The sequence below is a fragment of the Drosophila takahashii genome, chromosome X (assembly GCF_030179915.1).
Source record: "Drosophila takahashii strain IR98-3 E-12201 chromosome X, DtakHiC1v2, whole genome shotgun sequence".
In the NCBI taxonomy this organism is placed as follows: Eukaryota; Metazoa; Arthropoda; class Insecta; order Diptera; family Drosophilidae; genus Drosophila; species Drosophila takahashii.
In genome coordinates, this window is record NC_091683.1 from 11,984,848 (window position 1) to 12,001,989 (window position 17,142).

A 17,142-nucleotide genomic window follows, 5' to 3' on the forward strand; every position below is an offset into this window, starting at 1 on the left:
TTTAAAATTTTTATTTATAGTCCTACGTTTTAAGCTGTTTTATTTCTTGTTTTCGTTTATTCTGCCATTAACACGTCAGCTGTTATCGGTTGTATAAATTTTTTTCAAAAATACCAACTTTGTGGTCACACTGATAGAGATGGCAAAATATCGATTGGCAACTATCGATTAAGGGAATATTTTAAATTTATATTATTGTGTTAAATTTAACGTTTTAATTAATACATTAATTAATAAAAAGTTGTACCTGCCTGTTATCGATTGTTTCGCACAGTTATCGCTTCGAGTCCATCGCCAGCTTGTTATTGTTTGGTTTTGTTTGCTGCCCCTTTTGTTATGCTGGAAAGGGGGCCAAAAACGCGCAACGTGGAATAGAACCCCTCCCCCCGCCAAAAAGAAGGAAACACCTGTGCTGTCCCCACTTCACTTTCAGTTCTTGCGGGCATCTGTTCGGAGATCTCGATCTGCTGATCTGGCAAATACGACAGCGAATATCCATATAGGAATTCCATCCATGAGCGAGGCCAAGATGAACGGACGCTCCATACGCATCAATCGGCTGCCGGCCACCATAGTGGCCATCCTGCTGACCATTGTCCTGGTCTACTTCCTCAACTTTCACCAGGAGGAGCGGCCGGCCATTTATGGGATGCTGCGCAGCGATCATCCGAATCGTGTGAATCTCCGCAAGATGCTGATTGCCGCAATTCAGGCGGCGCAACGCGGTGGCCTCGAGGTGCTCGACGTGGCCAGGAGTCGCCGGCTGCGGGAGCGCAGCAAAGGGAAGACGGACGAGGGCGTCGATGATCCCTTCACCGATGCCGATGGTCGTTCGCACTGTGTGATGAAGCAGGGCCTTCAGCGCATCTTCCCGCGCGTTCAAATCTTCTCGGAGGAGGACAAGGAGCACTGCAAGCAGGCGCACAGCTATGATCTCGATCCCACGGTGCTGCATGAGACGGCGCAGATCCCAAATGTGGTGGTCAATGCCCAGGATGTGACTGTCTGGGTGGATCCGCTGGATGCCACCAAGGAGTTTACGGGTGAGGCTGCTATTTCGAAGTATATAAGCCACTTATATATGAATTTCCCCCCACAGAGGAGCTCTACGAGTACGTGACCACCATGGTCTGCGTGGCGGTGGCCGGCAGGCCCATCATCGGCGTCATCCACAGCCCGTTCAATGGACAAACGGCCTGGGCCTGGGTGGGCAACTCCATGTCCGAGTACCTGGCCAGCCTGCATCCGGAGCATCCTCCTGACCACCAGTCGCCCGTCATTACGGTATCGCGTTCGCACACCGCAGGGGCCAAGGATTTGGCCCGGGGCATCTTTGGCCAGGATGTCAGCCTGCTGACGGCGGCGGGGGCGGGCTACAAGGTGCTCCAGGTGGTGGCCAACAATGCCACCGCCTATCTGCACACCTCGAAGATCAAGAAGTGGGACATCTGTGCGGGAGATGCCATTCTGCACGCCTTGGGCGGCACAATGACCACGCTGAACGATCAGTTGATTAACTATGGGCCCGAGGAGTCGCCGGTGAATACGGAGGGCCTGCTGGCCACCTTGGAGCGGCACGAGGAGTACATGGACAAGATGGCCAAGTATAAAGAGGCGCACAACGGCAAGCTGGCGTAGTGACTCCTCCTCCTCATCGTCGTTTTAGGCAGCATTCAAAAATAGCTCTAAGTTCTAAAGAAGGAAACCTGTTTTTTCGTAATCTCAATAGCAGTGTGTGCGTGTGTTTTTTTTTGTTTTTTGCATAATTACGTTGGTTGTGGGGTCATGAACCCGGAGATCGCCCAGTTGGCTCAAAAACACAAAGAATAAACCTATTTTAAATTGTAATTTCTAGTTTGTTTCATTGCTATTCATTAATAAGTGATACCAATAGGAATGGTGGATTATTTAATTTAGGTATACCAAAGAAATATCAAAGATATCATACAGAATACAATTTAATTTATTTTTTAACTTAAAATTTATTTTTAAATTTTCAAATAGCTGTGTTTCGCACCACCCTTAGCTAGTACATACTCCACACTTAGCCAGTTACTCAACCATCGATATAAAGACCCGCGCACAACTATCGATAACACTATCCCAGAACAACACTCTCCCATCGCCATTAAAAACCAAGAACCTTTGAAAAGTAGGGTAACACTTTTTGGTACAAAAAAAAAGAAGCGCAGTGTATGTTGTTTATTATGCATTTGTTTAAAAAACAAAATTAATATTAACTGAAAAACTAAATGTGCGCTACGCCCGGCATGTAAGCAAGCGAGCATCGGTTGAAAATGGGCGGCCAAACGAACGAGGGGCGTGCAGATCGCCCCCCTCCCCCAACGCTGCCCCTCCCGCTGTTGTTATTCTTGCTATTATTCCTGACTGCGACGGCAACGGCGACGGCGACTGCGACTGCGACTGCGACCGCGGCAGAGGGGGGTCAGGTGCCGTCGACTGCGGAAGTGGGACAAAGTGCTCAAAATCCGGATGCCACCGCATCCTCATCCTGCCCACGGAAATGCAGCTGCCGCAACATCTCGGAGAACATTCACAGCCTGAAGATTCGCTGCGACGAGCAGCAGATAGCCAACTGGCGGGAACTGCAGTTCGGCGAGGATGTGGTGACCAGCGTGGTCAGCATGTAAGCAGGGATCGTAACAGGGTGTCTCAAGATTCCCAAGATTTAATACATATATCCCCCCATCTTGCAGCAACGCCAGCAAGAACTCCATTGCCCTGATCTCCGCCGAGGACTTTAGGAACTTCACCGAACTCAAGCGACTGGATCTCTCGTTCAACCTGCTCACCGAACTGGACAAGGACACCTTCGGCGACAGCCTGCGCCACCTGGAGAAGCTCAAGCTGGCCGGCAATGCCATCAGCCACATCTACGAGGGCACCTTCGATCGCATGCCCAAGCTCAAGCTGCTGTAAGTTGACTTTGGCTGTGTTTATAGCCTAAAAACTAAGATAATACCCATATATTCTGCATAGAAACAAAGGTTTTTAGGGATTAAATAGATGTGAAGTTCATTATATCCATTTATATTGAGTATTCCTCTGTAAAAGGGTATTTTTTAATGAAATCTTAACTATCAAATTGATTATAAATCCTATGTTTATCGTTCTTGATATATTTTTTAAACATAATAGCTATTTTGTAGGTTTTGGCTTTGTGTTATATAGATATTTTTTAGATTTTAGCTGTGTTTATAGCCTTAAAACTAAGATTATGATGTCTGTACATCATGTAGATATTCAAATACTCATTTATTCTGTATAGAAACAAAGGTTTCTAAAGGATTAAATAGATGTGAAGTTCATTATATTGATCTATATTCAGTATTCCTCCGATTAGGAATATTTTTAATAAAATCTTACGGATCAAATTGATACAAAATCGTATGACTATCATTCTTGATCAATTTTTTATATATAATAGTTATTTTGTAGGTTTTAGCTTTGATTTATATAGTTATTTTGTAGATTTTAGCCTAAAAATTAGGGTAATGATGTTTGATCTCCAAATATACATATATTCTTTATAAGAACAAAGGTTTTTAGGGATAAGATAGATTTTGAATTCATTTTATTGATCTTGATTGAACTTACAAATCTAATAGTACAGCAATCTTATGTTAATCTTTCTTGATATATATTTTTTTAAATGGTTGATGTTATCTTAAATAATAAATATATGATATTAAATAGGTTGATGATATCTTTATAGCTTACATAGCTCAAAAATAACCATATGTTCTCTATAAGAACAAGGGTTTTTATGGATAAGATAGATTTTGAGTTCATTTTATAGTATTTTATAGTATTCCTCTCTAAAAAGGTATATTTATTGAGATCTAATAGAACGGAAATCGTATCTTTATCTTTCTTGATGTATTTTGTTTAATATATAGTTAGTTTTGTAGGTTTTGCCATTTTAAAGTCAAGATGGCTTTCCTTTTTATTTATTTTCAAGGATTTTTAAGGATAATATCGATTTTAAGGCCATAGATTTAAGATCTTACAAAGGCAAATGTAACAACTCTCAACCTCTTTTTCCCAGCGATCTTTCTGGAAATCCCCTGGCCTGCGACTGCGGCCTCATCTGGCTGATTGCCTGGTCAACAAGCCGCGAGGTGCGCCTGCAGCCGCCGCCGAAATGCGAGACGCCGGTGAACTTTCGCGGCCTGCCGCTGAAGAAGCTGCGCGTGGGCAAGGACTTTCACTGCGAGACGCTGCAGCTGCAGCCGCTGCTCGAGCTGATTCCGGGCCAGAACCAAGTGGCCTTCGAGGGCGACGAGCTGCAGCTCAAATGCCACGCACCGCGTGTGGCCATCGGTGTGCCGCGCGAGAGCGAGGATCTGCCGACCAAGGCCTACGTTTTCTGGGGCTGGTCGGAGAAGATACGGGCCAAGAACTCCACCGATGATATCGTCTACCACGATCCCACCAAGATCTTCGGCGACGTTAACCTGGAGACACGCCACTCGACGGACTCGGGCATTCTGCAATCGATCCTCCGCATCGCCAGCTTGACCCAAAATCACACGGGCATGTGGGACTGCACGCTGCGCAGCCAGCAGGCGAATCTCTCGCAGGCCATTGTCCTGCATGTGGTGGCCAAGGGGACGCTGTACTGCGAGGCGAAAGTCATCCACACCAACAAGGGCACCTACCACTGGCCGCGAACGATGCGCGGCGAAACGGTGCTGCAGGATTGCGTCGAGGAGCCCAGCGATGCGTCCCCATCCCGTCGAGCTTCGCACGAGTGCGGTCCCTCGGGCGAGTGGCTAAATTTGGACACGGAGAGCTGTGTTTATGTCAGCGAGACAACGAGGATCCTCGAGCAATTTGCCAAGGTGAATCTCACGCTGACCAAGGGACAGAATGCCCTGGAGATTGCCCGCCGCCTGCATAATTTTACCCAAGCCCAGACGCAGCTGAATCGCATAAGGGATCCCATGGATTTGGAGTACATAGCGCGCACTTTGGTCAAGTACTTGGAGCAGCAGGAGCAGCAGGAGATTAGTCACCTGCTGATGGACATTGTTTCGCAGCTGCTCAACCTGCCGGCTCATCTGTTTCGGGCGGCCCAAATGGAGCAGGGAACGGGACAGCGGTTGCTGCATGTCGTGGAATCCTCGGCCATGCGACTGGCCATCGCCAGCACCCAGGCGGAATCTATAGAATCTATGCCCTGGCGGGGATTGCTTCTCGCTCAGCAGCGCAACCTCTTCGTGGAGTTCTTTAACATCACTCTGGAGGCCTTTGTTAGCCTCTCCTGCGTTTGGTTGGAGCAGAGTCCCCGGGGATTCCAGTGCAACAGCGCCAATGATACGATACCCATGTACGAGCATGGCGACATTGATGCCGCCATCCAGCTGCCCTACAGCGTAATTGGTAATAGCTCGGTGGCGCCGCCAATTCGCAGCCTCCGCCTGATGATCTCGCTGCACAGGAATGGCAAACTGCTGCCCAATCTAAGGGGCACGAACAATGAATCTTTATCCTCCGCCATCATTGGCATACTGGCTTACAAAAGCGAAGGTGAAGCGATTAACTTTCAATCTGCAGACGAGCTGGATCCCGAGGAGGATGTGTATCAGCAGCGGGTGACGGTGATGCTGCGCGCTCATCCGTATCACAATCAGCTGAGTGCCCCTCAGCCCGCCTGGTGGAATGCGGAGGAGCAGCGCTGGGAGACGAGGGTTTGCCAGCAGCACTATCAGCATCGCACGCTCGTCATGTTCAGCTGCAGTCGCACGGGTTACTATGGGCTGCTCCAGAGGAGCCTCTATCTGAATGACTTTCGCAGCGAGGAGTCGGGCAGAAGGTTCCGGCATCCACCGGTGGCCATCTACGCGGGATGCGGCCTGCTCTTCGCCTGCTGCGCCTTCAATGCGGTCACCTTTGCGGTTTTCGGAAGAGCTGTGCGGATCAATCGAGTGCAGCGGCATGCTTTGGTCAACACCTGGCTGGCATTGGGTTTCTTGGCACTGGCTTTCTCGCTGGGCATCTACCAGACCGCCAGCCAGGCGCAGTGCCGCCTGCTGGGCCTGCTGATGCACTACCTCGGCCTGTGCGTGCTGCTCTGGGTGTGCGTTAGCCTGAGCAGCATGTACAAGCGGTTGACCAAGACGACGTCGTCGTCGGGGGGAGGAGCAGCTAACCAGGATGTGGAGCCGGCGAGGGAGCGAAAACCCATACTGGGCATCTACCTGGTGGGCTGGGGCATCGCCCTGCTCATCTGCGGCATCAGCAGTGCCGTCAATCTGGCCGAATATGCCGCCTACGACTTTTGTTTCCTGCACAGCGTGACTACATTGAACGCGCTTCTCGTGCCTTCTGTAATTTTAGTCATATTTTGCGGCATTCTGGCCTTGTGCATCTACTATCAACTCAGTCAGCAGGCGGTGAATGTGCTGCAGCTGCAACAGCATCATCATCATCAGCAGCAGCACAATCGCCAGTATTCGGACAACAACACGCAGGCCACGGAGCACATCGATCTGGATTGGCTGGATGCGAATGGCAGTGCAACGACGACGGCGGCTAGGAAGGAACCAGATCATCTGCAGGAGCAGTACAGCACGCTGAGCAATCCGCTGAGCAGCATAGTCGACGATTTCGAGCGTTCTAACTTGTCCCATTTGCGTGGTCACATTATATTCTTGGTTCTCTATGCCGGCGCCTGGTTATCCGCCGCTGGCTATGTGAATAGCAACCAGGATCTGTATGTTATGAGCTTTGCAGGGTGCTCAGCTTGCCTTGGAATCTTCCTGCTGATCTTCTACAACCTGAGCAGGAATGATGCCAGGATGGCTTGGTCGCAGGGTCGAAATGGAGGCAACAGCAGGCCGGCCAAGATGGTGACCTACAATAATGGCAGTCAGGCGCGGGAGGCTCAGCCGACGGAAATGATGCACGCTGCAGCCGGCACGGCCATGATTAGCAACTCGATAGTGGCCTACAAGGCGAATCCCGGACCGGGCAGCCTGTACGAGGCCAACAACTCGGCGGGATCGCGCTCGAATAGCCAGTGTTCGCGCAGCATGAGGAGTCAGACGCGGAGTCAGACGAGGAGTCAGCAGGAGCAGCTGCTGCAGGCGAACGGTGCGGGTGGGGTGACCATAATAAATAATACTGGACAGGCAGGAGGAGGAGCAGCAGCATCTGCAGGAGGAGCATCTGCAGCAGCAATCCCACCCCACAGCTTGAATGCCCTGCTGCATGGCTCCAGTCACGACCTCATTCCCTCGGCGGAGATCTTCTACAACCCCAATCAAATCAACGTGGCCCGCAAGTTCTTCAAGAAGCAGAAGCGCCTGGCCAAGCGCAACAACTTTGAGCTGCAGCGCCAGACGATGCCGCAGATGCAGCTCCAAATGCAGATGCAAATGCAGATGCAGATGCAGATGCACAGCCAGCACAGCTTGAGCGATGCCAGTTCGGAGCAGCTGTACAGCAGGCATCACAATGCCATGACTTTGCTGGCAGGGGGAAGCAAGATAAACAACACGAATCTGCACTACAAGAATCAGGAGCAAAAGGAGCATGCTTCTAACGGAGATTCCATGCAATTCAAACGCTTTGTCCCGGCCAGTGCTTCTTCCGCTTCGAAGATTATGCAGGCGAATATCTACACCAACATCCCGGAGACTTTGACTCCGCAGCACGAGGTGATCAAACTGAGGGCCACGGGACGCACGAGGACTCCTTCGCTGCTGGATGAGACGCTGCACGAGCAGGATGACGACGAGGAGGAGGAGGAGGAGCAGCCGGAGCAGCTGGAGCAGCAGGCTGAGGCACCCGAGGAGGAGGACGCCAGCTCCCTGGACGAGCATGCTCCTCTGTATGCCAACACCTTGCCAACGCCGCCGGCCAGCGGAATGAGCAGCCTCTTCCGCCAGCGGGGCATCATCAGCAGTTCCACGCCGGTGAAAAAGCAGCCCAGTTTGGAGGCCATGAACAGCCTGGGCCTGCCGGAGGTCAGCCCGGCGCAGCCGCTGCTCCAGAAGCACGAGATCTACGTGTCCAACTCGCTGCAGGTGACCACCAGCAACAGCATTCAGCTGGACGACGACTTTCCCTGTGTCCTGATTCGTTTCAGCCAGCAGCAGCAGTCCAAATCGCTGAATAATATCAGTGAAATGTTGGCGAATTCTTCCGGTTTGGATTCGGATAATCTGGGCCATCAGGAGGAGGCCAATCAGCTGACGGGGATTGACGCCAGCAGCACGCTGGAGGAGCAGCAGTTGCGCCAGGTGCAGTACTCCTGCTCGAGCAGCAATCTCAGCCAGCTGAAGGCGGCGCAACATCATCCGATCGACACGGAGGACGATGGCCGCCTGCTCTCCGGCAGTCCGACGAACGAGAGCGATCTGAACTACCAGAACTCGGAGATCAGCATTCGCAGTCATGGGCTGTACGCTCCCCAGGCGGATAACGATTTGAATTTGACTCTGACCGACGATTTTCGCTGCTATCAGTCCTCGAATGCCAGCGATGCCGATGTGGATGTGCTCAACGAGTTCGACGATGAGTTTGTGGCCGCCACTGGTGGTGAAAGGGTGGTCAGTGGAGATGCAGAGCAGGATGACCACCAGGACACCTCCATCGATGAGCTGTACGAGGCGATCAAGTGCCGCAGTCCGCTGAGAAGCAAACAGGAGGCGGTCGAGCGGTTCGAAAGGGAACGGGAGCGAGAACGCGAGAAGGAGAAGGAAAAGGAGAAGGCCCTGGGCAATTCCCACAACGAAAATCTCAACGAGACGATAGAGGACGACAGCAGCCAGAGCAGCGTGATCTCGTACATCGATCCCAGGGCGGCCAGCTAGCTCCAGCCGATAGTTAGATGTATATAGGATATATATACAAGATACCCGACAACCACTCCCGCCAAAGTATTCCCACTCAATCCTAAGTTCGCCCACTCAACAGCCAGCCCACTGAACTTGTAATTTAGTAACCCTATTTATTACGACTAGTATTACTCCACTAAACTTTCAGTTTGACTTTTAAAACGGAGAAAAACGTTCATCATTTCATCACAAACCAAGTCCCACTCACTCACATTTAATAAGTTTTAAATTCGGATAAAGCAAAATGCATTTAAATGTAGGCTAAGTTTATATTTAGATATAAATAAATGAAATGTTCACTTAAAATAACTGGCGTTTGATCTATAACATGTTGTTTCAAACAATAACTAAAACATTTAGAGGCTTTTTAGATATTAGATTTAAGGTTTCGTCAAGAGATTACAAATGTGGCATTTAAGCTACTTGTAAAGTAGATACAATAATGATATTCATTCAACATTGTCATGGAGTTTGGGTGAGGAATGCCGATTATCATCAGTTTGATTAGCGTTTAAAGGTTTAATCTTAAGTTGTAACAATAACAAGAGATGTGTGTAAACTATAATAAGATAATACGATATTGCTGATGCCCCAAAGATCCGACTCCCTGGGCCCGTTGTGCATGTTTCTCATGGCAATGCTTCTCACTCTGCGGCTCCCGGAGATTCACAGACTCCGGATGGACTTCCAGCGTCGCAGCAGCAAACACGACGAGGTCAGTCCGCTGGAATATTGGCTAAATTCGCTAATGTTTATGTTGCGTGTTGGAATGTCGATTTTCTCTTTTAAAGTCTGTAAAAAAAAGGGGTTAATAGATCAATTAGCAAGGGGCTACGCAAGATGATGACCTTGTAGGCTTCTGGAATCTCCGTCGGCGATCTGTGCACAATCGTTCCGTTGATGTACAGCATATTGGCCGCGCTCTCCTCGGGCAAAGTCAGCTTCTGGTAGGTGAAGCTGCCCACCCGCTCCATCCGCTTCACGATGTCCTGGCAGGTGACGCTGCTGCTGACGGCCAGCACATCCGGTCCCGCCATGGTCACGTAGTACTTCAGCCTCTTGGCACCGTTTACCTGGAAAAGGAATGGGTTTGGTAAATGCTTAATAAATGCATACTAAAAAAAAGATGAGATGGGAACATAGATGGTTATTATAATGGAAAAAATAGTGAGTTTAAATGATTATAATGATATTTTAATGATTATAATAATATTTAAATGATCATAATAATATTTACAAGAGTCCAATAATATTTTTTAAAGATTATAATAATATGTAAATGATTAAAATAATATTTAAATGATTCTAAAATTATTTAAATTACAAGGTTTTAAACAAGAGTTATAGAAAACAGATTCACTAACAGAATAAGATGAAATGGGAAAATAGATTGTTTATTATAATGGAATAGTAGTGAGTTTAAATGATTATAATAATATTTCAATGATTTTACAAATATTTAAATGATCATAATAATATTTGAAAGATTGTAATAATAATTAAATAATCTTAATAATATTTAAAAGATTATAATTATATTTGTTAAATATTAAAATAACATTTAAATGATTCTAAAAATATTTCAATGAATATACAAATATTTAAATGATCATAATAATATTTTTGAAAGATTATAATAATGTTTAAATTACAAGATTTAAAGCAAGAGTTGTAGAAAACCGATTCACATGATAATAATCTTAAAGATAATCTCTAAATACCCGAATCGGCGTCACTGGATACTCGGGAAAGGCCATGGCCACCGCCCTGGCGCCCTCCTCGTTGGTAAAGCCAGAGATTCCAATAAAGAATTCGCGTCCTGAAATGACAATGATCATTAAATTCGGCACATAATAGAATTTATCGATTAAAACCCACCCGTAAAAAGCACATCTCCGCCATCGAGTTGCGCATGCGGATCCTCAATCTCGATGACCGGAATGTCTAGCTCCTTTTTGAGTATAATGGCCATGCTCTCGGCCTCGCGTCGCCGCTTGGCATGCTCCGATCTGCCAATCAGGGCCACTCCATTGCAGATCACCGCGCTGTTCTCCACGAAGACGCCCTCGGGCAGCTGGTCATCCGGCGGCAGTTCGATCACGTCCAGGCCAATGCTCCTCAGGAGGGTGCAGTACTGCTCGTGCTGCTGCTTCGCCAGCTGCACGTCGAACTCCCCGTTCTCCAGCAGGGCATCCGAGATTCTGGGGGGGATTTAAAGCGGTTAACAATGGTTTTATTGTCTGAATGATATATGTACTTAATGCATCCAAGTGTATAGTGTATTATAGAGTCTTTGAAAGGTCGTTGCACCCTAATATATCTAAATAATTGACTTACACCCACCTAATATTAAATCTTCAGATCAGAAAAATATTAGATAATTTTAAAAAATTCAATTTTTTAATAAGAAATCTAAAGAAATTAATTTAAATAAATTAAATACTATGTAGGGTATTTTTTTGATTTATTTTAGAGCACAGAACCCTGTGATTTTTTAAAACTGAGGTCAATATTTTAAGGAAGGGGCTTAATATATCACCAAAAACATTAAAACAAATACTAGATAGTAGATAGTGAATCCCGGATCCAGGTCCCTAGAATCTGGGTGGTTGGGTGGCTGGGAGCTGGAGGTGCGGCCCCACCCACTGGCATGTGTACCCACGAACGATTGGTTGGGTGACCTAATTTCGCGCCACTGGGGCACTCCCTCCTGCGGATCCGCCACCCGCTGAATTCCAGAGGCAGTGCATCCTGGCTATGGGCTCCACTCACCTGGCCACAATCGCATGTGTGTATTTGGGCGACATGGTGGGCGGATTGGCCACTTCCTCGGCGGGATGCAGATGCGGATGCGGATGCGAAGATGCGGATATCAATTGGAGATGGGCCACAGTATGACCGTATGGCGAACGCCAATAAAACTTTTCTCTACCCCTGCTGGTCACTCTGGCAGTCACTGGATATTTCGAAACGATATTTAATATTTATTACCCAAAATATATTTAAGTTAACCTTATAAATAAGCTTAAATTTAGAAATAAATATTTAAAGAATATTTTGATTAACCATATTTTTCCTAAAATAGATTTTTAACAATTTTGTAACTGTTTTTAATTGAATTATTTGTTGTGAAATCTTTAAAACGTGACTCCCAGTCACGACCCTTAAAAGTAGCCCGCTCTAGCGCTATCGATAACCCGCCGATAACTAACGCATACACATCGCCAATTTGGGCATTTTCCTTGCATGCAAATTGCAAAAGTGCGTGCATTTTCCGCATTTTCCCGCGCGCACAACCCTCCGGCAGCCGTGAAATTGATGCCCCCAGTTGCGGACGAGCAGTAGGCATGGACGAGGGTGAGTACATGTGGCCTGGCCAATCCCCGCGAGCGATCCACTGATGGCGGCGTCTCTCTCGTGCAGATTATTCGGCGTCATCTTCGGCCGGCGGTGGCGGCGGCGGTGGAGGCGGTGGAAAGAAGGCCGGCGTGGGCAAGCAGCACAACACGCTGCCCTTCTGGGGCAACGAGACCTCGATGAACCTGAATCCCCTGATCCTGGCCAACATCCAGAGCTCCAGCTACTTCAAAGGTGCGTCTATCGGAGTTAACTTCCCCGGTTTAACCCGCCTTTTTTTTCCGCCGACAGTTCACTTGTTCAAGCTGAAAACCTACCACGAAGTGGTCGACGAGATCTACTACCAGGTGAAGCACATGGAGCCCTGGGAGCGCGGATCCCGCAAGACGTCCGGCCAGACGGGCATGTGCGGCGGAGTGAGTGGTTTATGAAATGTAGCGCTAATCGTTTGGCGATGCCCCCCTGGAATACCGCCCGAATCTGTGTGTACTCATCCCTCGCTCTCTGTCTCTTCCAGGTGCGCGGCGTCGGCGCCGGCGGCATTGTGTCCACGGCCTACTGCCTGCTCTACAAGCTGTACACGCTGCGGCTGACCCGGAAGCAGATCAACGGGCTGCTCAACCACACAGACTCGGCCTACATCCGGGCACTAGGTAGGTGTTGGTAAGTCGCATGAGTTCAGCCGTCACAAATGCCGTCGCTTGCTCCTGCTCCCTCAGCACACCAACTCAATCCGAACCCAAATTAAACCCAACCAAACCACACCAAACATCACCCCAAAAAAAAAGAAAAAAAAAAACCAACCAGGGTGGGTCGATTTGGACAGGCTACTTAATAATAGAAGGCCAGTCGAGAGTGGTGGAACAAGCTCCTTTCATTTCCTAGCATCTCCTTACATCTGCCTGCAAAGGTAAACGTTATTATAGTTGTTAAATAAAAAAACTTATAATTGTGCTGAGTTTTCCCAGGCAATTAATTCATACAGCATGTGTTCAGCAATTTAAATTGTAAATTATTCAATCTTGAATTTCCAATTTTGCCTTCTGATTGTAGGAAGCTTTCGTTTTCCGTAAAAAAATTTTATTTTTTTTATGTTTTAATAAAACATTGCATGTTTTGCCAATAGCAACACAACTAATTTCAAGTAAAAGAAATTGATAACATTTCAATGATTAAAAATCTATTAAAATCAGTAGGAAACAATAGTAATACTCTTTGAGCTTTTAAAAATTCTCCGCCCAACAAATCGAGCCACCCTACCATAAACACACACATCCCCCTTTGGCCAACCACAAGCTGAACTCCCCAAAAACGCTTCTAATCCCAAGTGTATCCTCAATCCTCGCCCCAGGCTTCATGTACTTGCGCTATACGCAACCGCCGAGCGACCTATACGACTGGTATGAGGACTATCTGCAGGACGAGGAGGAGATCGACGTGAAGGCGGGCGGCGGCCAGGTGAGTCAACTGTATGAGCCACCAATCACACGTACCCCACAACCGCCTCGCAGCGAACTCGTCACTAACTGGGCTTCTTTCAGGTCCTAACCATCGGCCAGATGGTCTACCAGTTTATGACCAAGCTGGACTGGTTCTCCACGCTCTTTCCGCGCATCCCCGTGCCGATTCAGAAGCAGATCGAGAAGAAGATCGAGCAGTACTGCAGGGAGCAGGGTCTGACTGTCAACCAGCTGAGCTCGGGCCGATCGGCGGGGGGTCAGGGTGCCGGTGGAGGTGGCACCGGGGCCGCTGGCCAGGATGCCGACTACCAGGAGTACCAGGATGGAGGTGCGGGCATGGATCGTGGAGGAGGTCGTGGCGGTGGACATGCCGCGGCGGCCTCCAATGCCCGGCCAAATGCCTACCCGCCGCCGATGAACTATCGCAACGATCACGACGATCGTGACTACTATGCCGCCGCCTCGGGCTCCTCCTACGCCCGGGGTCGCGGCGGCTACGAGGACTACCCACCGGCACCACTGCCGCCACAGATGCCTTACGGTTCGGGCGGGGAGCGCGAGAGGGAGAGGGATCGGGTGCGGGACAAGGAGAAGGACTACGACCGCCACCGCAGCAAGCACAAGAAGAAGCACAAGCACAGGCAGAGCTCGCGCAGTCGCAGCAGAAGCCGCAGCCGGAGTCGCCACCGCTCCGAGCGCCACGATCGCAAGCGGGACGGAGGTGGCTACGAGCGGAGCAGCAAGAGCCGGCACAACGAACACTATGAAGAGCGGGAGCGACGTCATCGGTGAAGACCGATTCCAACACCCACCAAACGAACCCACTTCTTAAGTTGTTCCACTACTAACTCACTTTGTTTCCGCCATCAAGCTGTACCACCTTTTTACCTTTTTTTTTATTTGTCAATCCCCAACTCTACTCTTTGGAAGCCGCGGTCGACAGTTGCGCTTCTTACTCAGGTTAAACACTCCCCGAATGCCCCCAATTCCCCATAACTAACACTAAAACTAGACACAATCACACTCAGACACAGCAGCAAGGCTATATTTTGTAATTTGTGACTACACTTATGCTGATAAAATAGTTTCCAAGTTGTGTTTATGCAAATAAAGTCAAAAATAATTTGTTTAAAATGGTTCATTTGGTTTATTTAATTAACTTGTTATAGGAGGATTACAAAATATTAATTTTTGTGTATTGTATAATTTTTTGCGAAAAATCTCAAAAAAATAAAATGTCTAGGTTAAAATGCCAATCGATAGGATATTCAATAACGAGATCAGAAAAGTTTGACACTCCATATTTGGATCAATATTTCCATTGTTATGGTCAAAAAAACAATAATTTTTTTGTAAAAACTTAAAGTCTGGGTTTTTGGTAAAAATTTGAATTTTTTCTTTTCGTTTTTTTGCTATAACTTGGCCAAAAATGATCCTACACCAAAAAGACAAACTGTTTTGAACAGATAACAAAATAAGAAATAAATCCATGACACTTTCCGGGTGATCTTGCAAAAATAAAATTTTCGACAATTTTCATTTTTTTTGTAAGGGGGTACATCATGATTTTTTGCGAAAAATTTCAAAAAAATAAAATGTGCAGGTTTAAATGACAATCGATTGGAAATTTAACAACGAGTTCAGAAAGGTATGACAATCCATATTTGGATCAATATTTCCATTGTTATGGTTAAAAAACAGATTTTTTTGGGGAAATTCGGATCTGAGAGGAACAGGGTAGCTCGATTGGCGGGTCTCTTTTCGAGCTTTGGAGCCGAGCGCTGAATTATAATCGCCAGTGCTGCGCACAGATTATCATTGGCAGCTCGGATCGGTCAGGTGCGACAGCTGGGACAGGTGAGGCGGCCAAGCCTCCTGGCCCCGGAGCCGCCGAATGCCGAATGGCGAAAGCCGAAAACCGAATTTCGAATTTCAGTTAGTGTGCAACGCCTGCGCCGAGTTGTCGCCTCTCGTTCGCGTCGAGAACAGAACAGTCGAAAAGCGGCGAATCAAATGTAATTAGCATGTGCCAGCACCATTAGCAGAGCCACTTAAGCCACCAAATCCGAACTACAAGCCACTGCCGGCGGCACACATGCACCAAGATATCATATCAATGTCAGGCCAAAAGCAAAAACAAAAGCAAAGGCAAAGGCAAAAGCAAAAAAGCAAAAACGAAAAGCAAAAGCCAAACCGGAGTGGATGGAGCGAGCAACAGTAAACGGCACACAATTCACGCGTGTGCGAATGCGCGCGTCAAATGGCCCGTTTTGACCATTTTGGGAAAAACGGGCTATTGTGTGTGTGTGTGTGTGCGTGCGTGCCTGTGTGTGCTTGTGTGCCTATGGCCATAAAACATGGATAGCGCCCAAAAGCAAATGTGCAAAGTTTATGGCTGGGCCAGCACCTTTTCTCCGCTCTCTGCTCTCCTCTCTCTTCCCCTCTCTTCGGCTTTTAAGCTCGGCCTAAGACAGAGCTGTCGGGTTATGGGTGGAAAATAGCTGTTTTTAGCGGGAACCCACCCAGATTAAACGTATTTTTAATTGATTAGAATATATTAAACTTGTATTTCATGTTGCATACTTAAAAGGATTTCTATATTTCTAGTGATACATCTTTATGTTTATTAGCCTTTCATAATTATCCTATATGCACCTTATGAAAACTTTTTTTATTTTAATATTTTTATTACTTTCCCTTACTTTAAAAGCTCCTAGAATATTATCAGCTTAAATTTGTTAGTGCTCACAAGCTAATTAAAGGTTTATATCCTAAAGCCTGAGCTTGCACTTTAATTTGTTCATTGACTTTGTGAAATAGTAAATGACACTTGGCGTACGTGTCGTATGAGTAATGTTCAAATACGTTTTAGTTCTAACAAAGGCGATGTTTTTTTTTGCTTTCTATAATTGTATTGCGCAATTATTTAAGATAGTAAGTAAGTTCGATTTTCCATTTTATTGGAATTTTTTTCCTTTGAAAATATATTACTCATACGCAATGTGGCCTTTGTGCACAGGGCGTATGAGTAATTTTGACTTAACTTTTTGAAATGTTAATTAATATGAGTTGCGTTTTCTAGGTATTTCCCACTAAAAATTAAACTAAGTATTATTTTCAATAGTTACGACAGCTTAAAGAGAGATAAGCATAACTATGTTAAGAATGCAGATTAGTGTAGACGTCTATCTGGAAAAAGGCTGACCTGGTAGCTCTGGTCTTTGAGGGGTTTTGAGAGCTTTCCGAGCTTCGGAACCGCGATTTCGGTCAGTGGGGCAACAGAATCGGAATCATCGGGCGTTACGAAGGGGCATTCGGAGAGCAGGCGAGAGTGCGAGAATGCAACTGGTCATTATCCTTCACTATTTTTATGAGCGCTCACCTTTATTTTTTCTTTTTTTTTTGTGCTTACTACTTGCTTCTCTCGTCAAATGAATTGACGTAATTGCCCGAGCGCA

At 47.1% G+C, this 17,142-nt stretch overlaps 4 protein-coding genes and 1 long non-coding RNA gene across 6 annotated transcripts; 4 read left to right on the plus strand and 1 right to left on the minus strand.

Annotated features, from left to right (window-relative positions):
- The first annotated feature begins 317 nt into the window (after positions 1–317).
- On the plus strand, positions 318–1,848 carry LOC108069590 (putative inositol monophosphatase 3). The gene is made up of 2 exons (XM_017159726.3): positions 318–1,043; positions 1,100–1,848. The coding sequence occupies exons 1-2, from the start codon at positions 515–517 to the stop codon at positions 1,636–1,638; spliced, it is 1,068 nt and encodes a 355-aa protein (XP_017015215.2). The 5' UTR covers positions 318–514; the 3' UTR covers positions 1,639–1,848.
- Positions 1,849–2,145: 297 nt separating this feature from the next.
- Positions 2,146–9,176, plus strand: Remo (Remoulade). Its single transcript, XM_017159714.3, has 3 exons — positions 2,146–2,647; positions 2,718–2,936; positions 4,070–9,176. The coding sequence occupies exons 1-3, from the start codon at positions 2,298–2,300 to the stop codon at positions 8,841–8,843; spliced, it is 5,343 nt and encodes a 1,780-aa protein (XP_017015203.2). The 5' UTR covers positions 2,146–2,297; the 3' UTR covers positions 8,844–9,176.
- On the minus strand, positions 9,123–11,783 carry LOC108069584 (N(G),N(G)-dimethylarginine dimethylaminohydrolase 1). Its single transcript, XM_017159715.3, has 5 exons — positions 11,640–11,783; positions 10,746–11,068; positions 10,589–10,686; positions 9,716–9,940; positions 9,123–9,659 (listed from the first exon to the last, which is right to left on the minus strand). The coding sequence occupies exons 1-5, from the start codon at positions 11,672–11,674 to the stop codon at positions 9,534–9,536; spliced, it is 807 nt and encodes a 268-aa protein (XP_017015204.2). The 5' UTR covers positions 11,675–11,783; the 3' UTR covers positions 9,123–9,533.
- Positions 9,443–10,170, plus strand: LOC138913771 (uncharacterized). Its single transcript, XR_011419610.1, has 2 exons — positions 9,443–9,582; positions 9,659–10,170. It is a non-coding gene; the product is annotated as an uncharacterized lncRNA (long non-coding RNA).
- Positions 11,784–12,066: 283 nt separating the features above from the next.
- Positions 12,067–14,818, plus strand: LOC108069589 (pre-mRNA-splicing factor 38B). Of its 2 annotated transcripts, XM_017159724.3 has the most exons (6): positions 12,067–12,224; positions 12,291–12,458; positions 12,516–12,640; positions 12,742–12,877; positions 13,576–13,682; positions 13,766–14,818. In XM_017159724.3, the coding sequence occupies exons 1-6, from the start codon at positions 12,215–12,217 to the stop codon at positions 14,474–14,476; spliced, it is 1,257 nt and encodes a 418-aa protein (XP_017015213.2). In that variant the 5' UTR covers positions 12,067–12,214; the 3' UTR covers positions 14,477–14,818. The 2 variants fall into 2 exon arrangements, with proteins under 2 accessions (XP_017015213.2, XP_017015214.2); XM_017159725.3 differs by lacking the exons at positions 12,067–12,224; positions 12,291–12,458; positions 12,516–12,640 and having other exon boundaries at positions 12,742–12,887.
- Positions 14,819–17,142: the final 2,324 nt, after the last annotated feature.

What these genes read in the sequence shown, in the direction of transcription:
- LOC108069584 (XM_017159715.3), bottom strand. Translation starts at nt 11,674, where the DNA reads ATGTCGCCCAAATACACACATGCGATTGTGGCCAG. An exon ending in CGGAGATGTGCTTTTTACGG is followed by an intron (nt 10,687 to 10,745) that starts GTGGGTTTTAAT and finishes TTGTCATTTCAG; the next exon opens with GACGCGAATTCTTTATTGGA. An exon ending in ATCCAGTGACGCCGATTCGG is followed by an intron (nt 9,941 to 10,588) that starts GTATTTAGAGAT and finishes TTCCTTTTCCAG; the next exon opens with GTAAACGGTGCCAAGAGGCT.
- LOC108069590 (XM_017159726.3), top strand. Translation starts at nt 515, where the DNA reads ATGAGCGAGGCCAAGATGAACGGACGCTCCATACGCATCAATCGGCTG. An exon ending in TGCCACCAAGGAGTTTACGG is followed by an intron (nt 1,044 to 1,099) that starts GTGAGGCTGCTA and finishes TTCCCCCCACAG; the next exon opens with AGGAGCTCTACGAGTACGTG.
- Remo (XM_017159714.3), top strand. Translation starts at nt 2,298, where the DNA reads ATGGGCGGCCAAACGAACGAGGGGCGTGCAGATCGCCCCCCTCCCCCA. An exon ending in GTGACCAGCGTGGTCAGCAT is followed by an intron (nt 2,648 to 2,717) that starts GTAAGCAGGGAT and finishes CCCATCTTGCAG; the next exon opens with CAACGCCAGCAAGAACTCCA. An exon ending in ATGCCCAAGCTCAAGCTGCT is followed by an intron (nt 2,937 to 4,069) that starts GTAAGTTGACTT and finishes TCTTTTTCCCAG; the next exon opens with CGATCTTTCTGGAAATCCCC.
- LOC108069589 (XM_017159724.3), top strand. An exon ending in AGACGGGCATGTGCGGCGGA is followed by an intron (nt 12,641 to 12,741) that starts GTGAGTGGTTTA and finishes TGTCTCTTCCAG; the next exon opens with GTGCGCGGCGTCGGCGCCGG. An exon ending in GGCCTACATCCGGGCACTAG is followed by an intron (nt 12,878 to 13,575) that starts GTAGGTGTTGGT and finishes TCCTCGCCCCAG; the next exon opens with GCTTCATGTACTTGCGCTAT.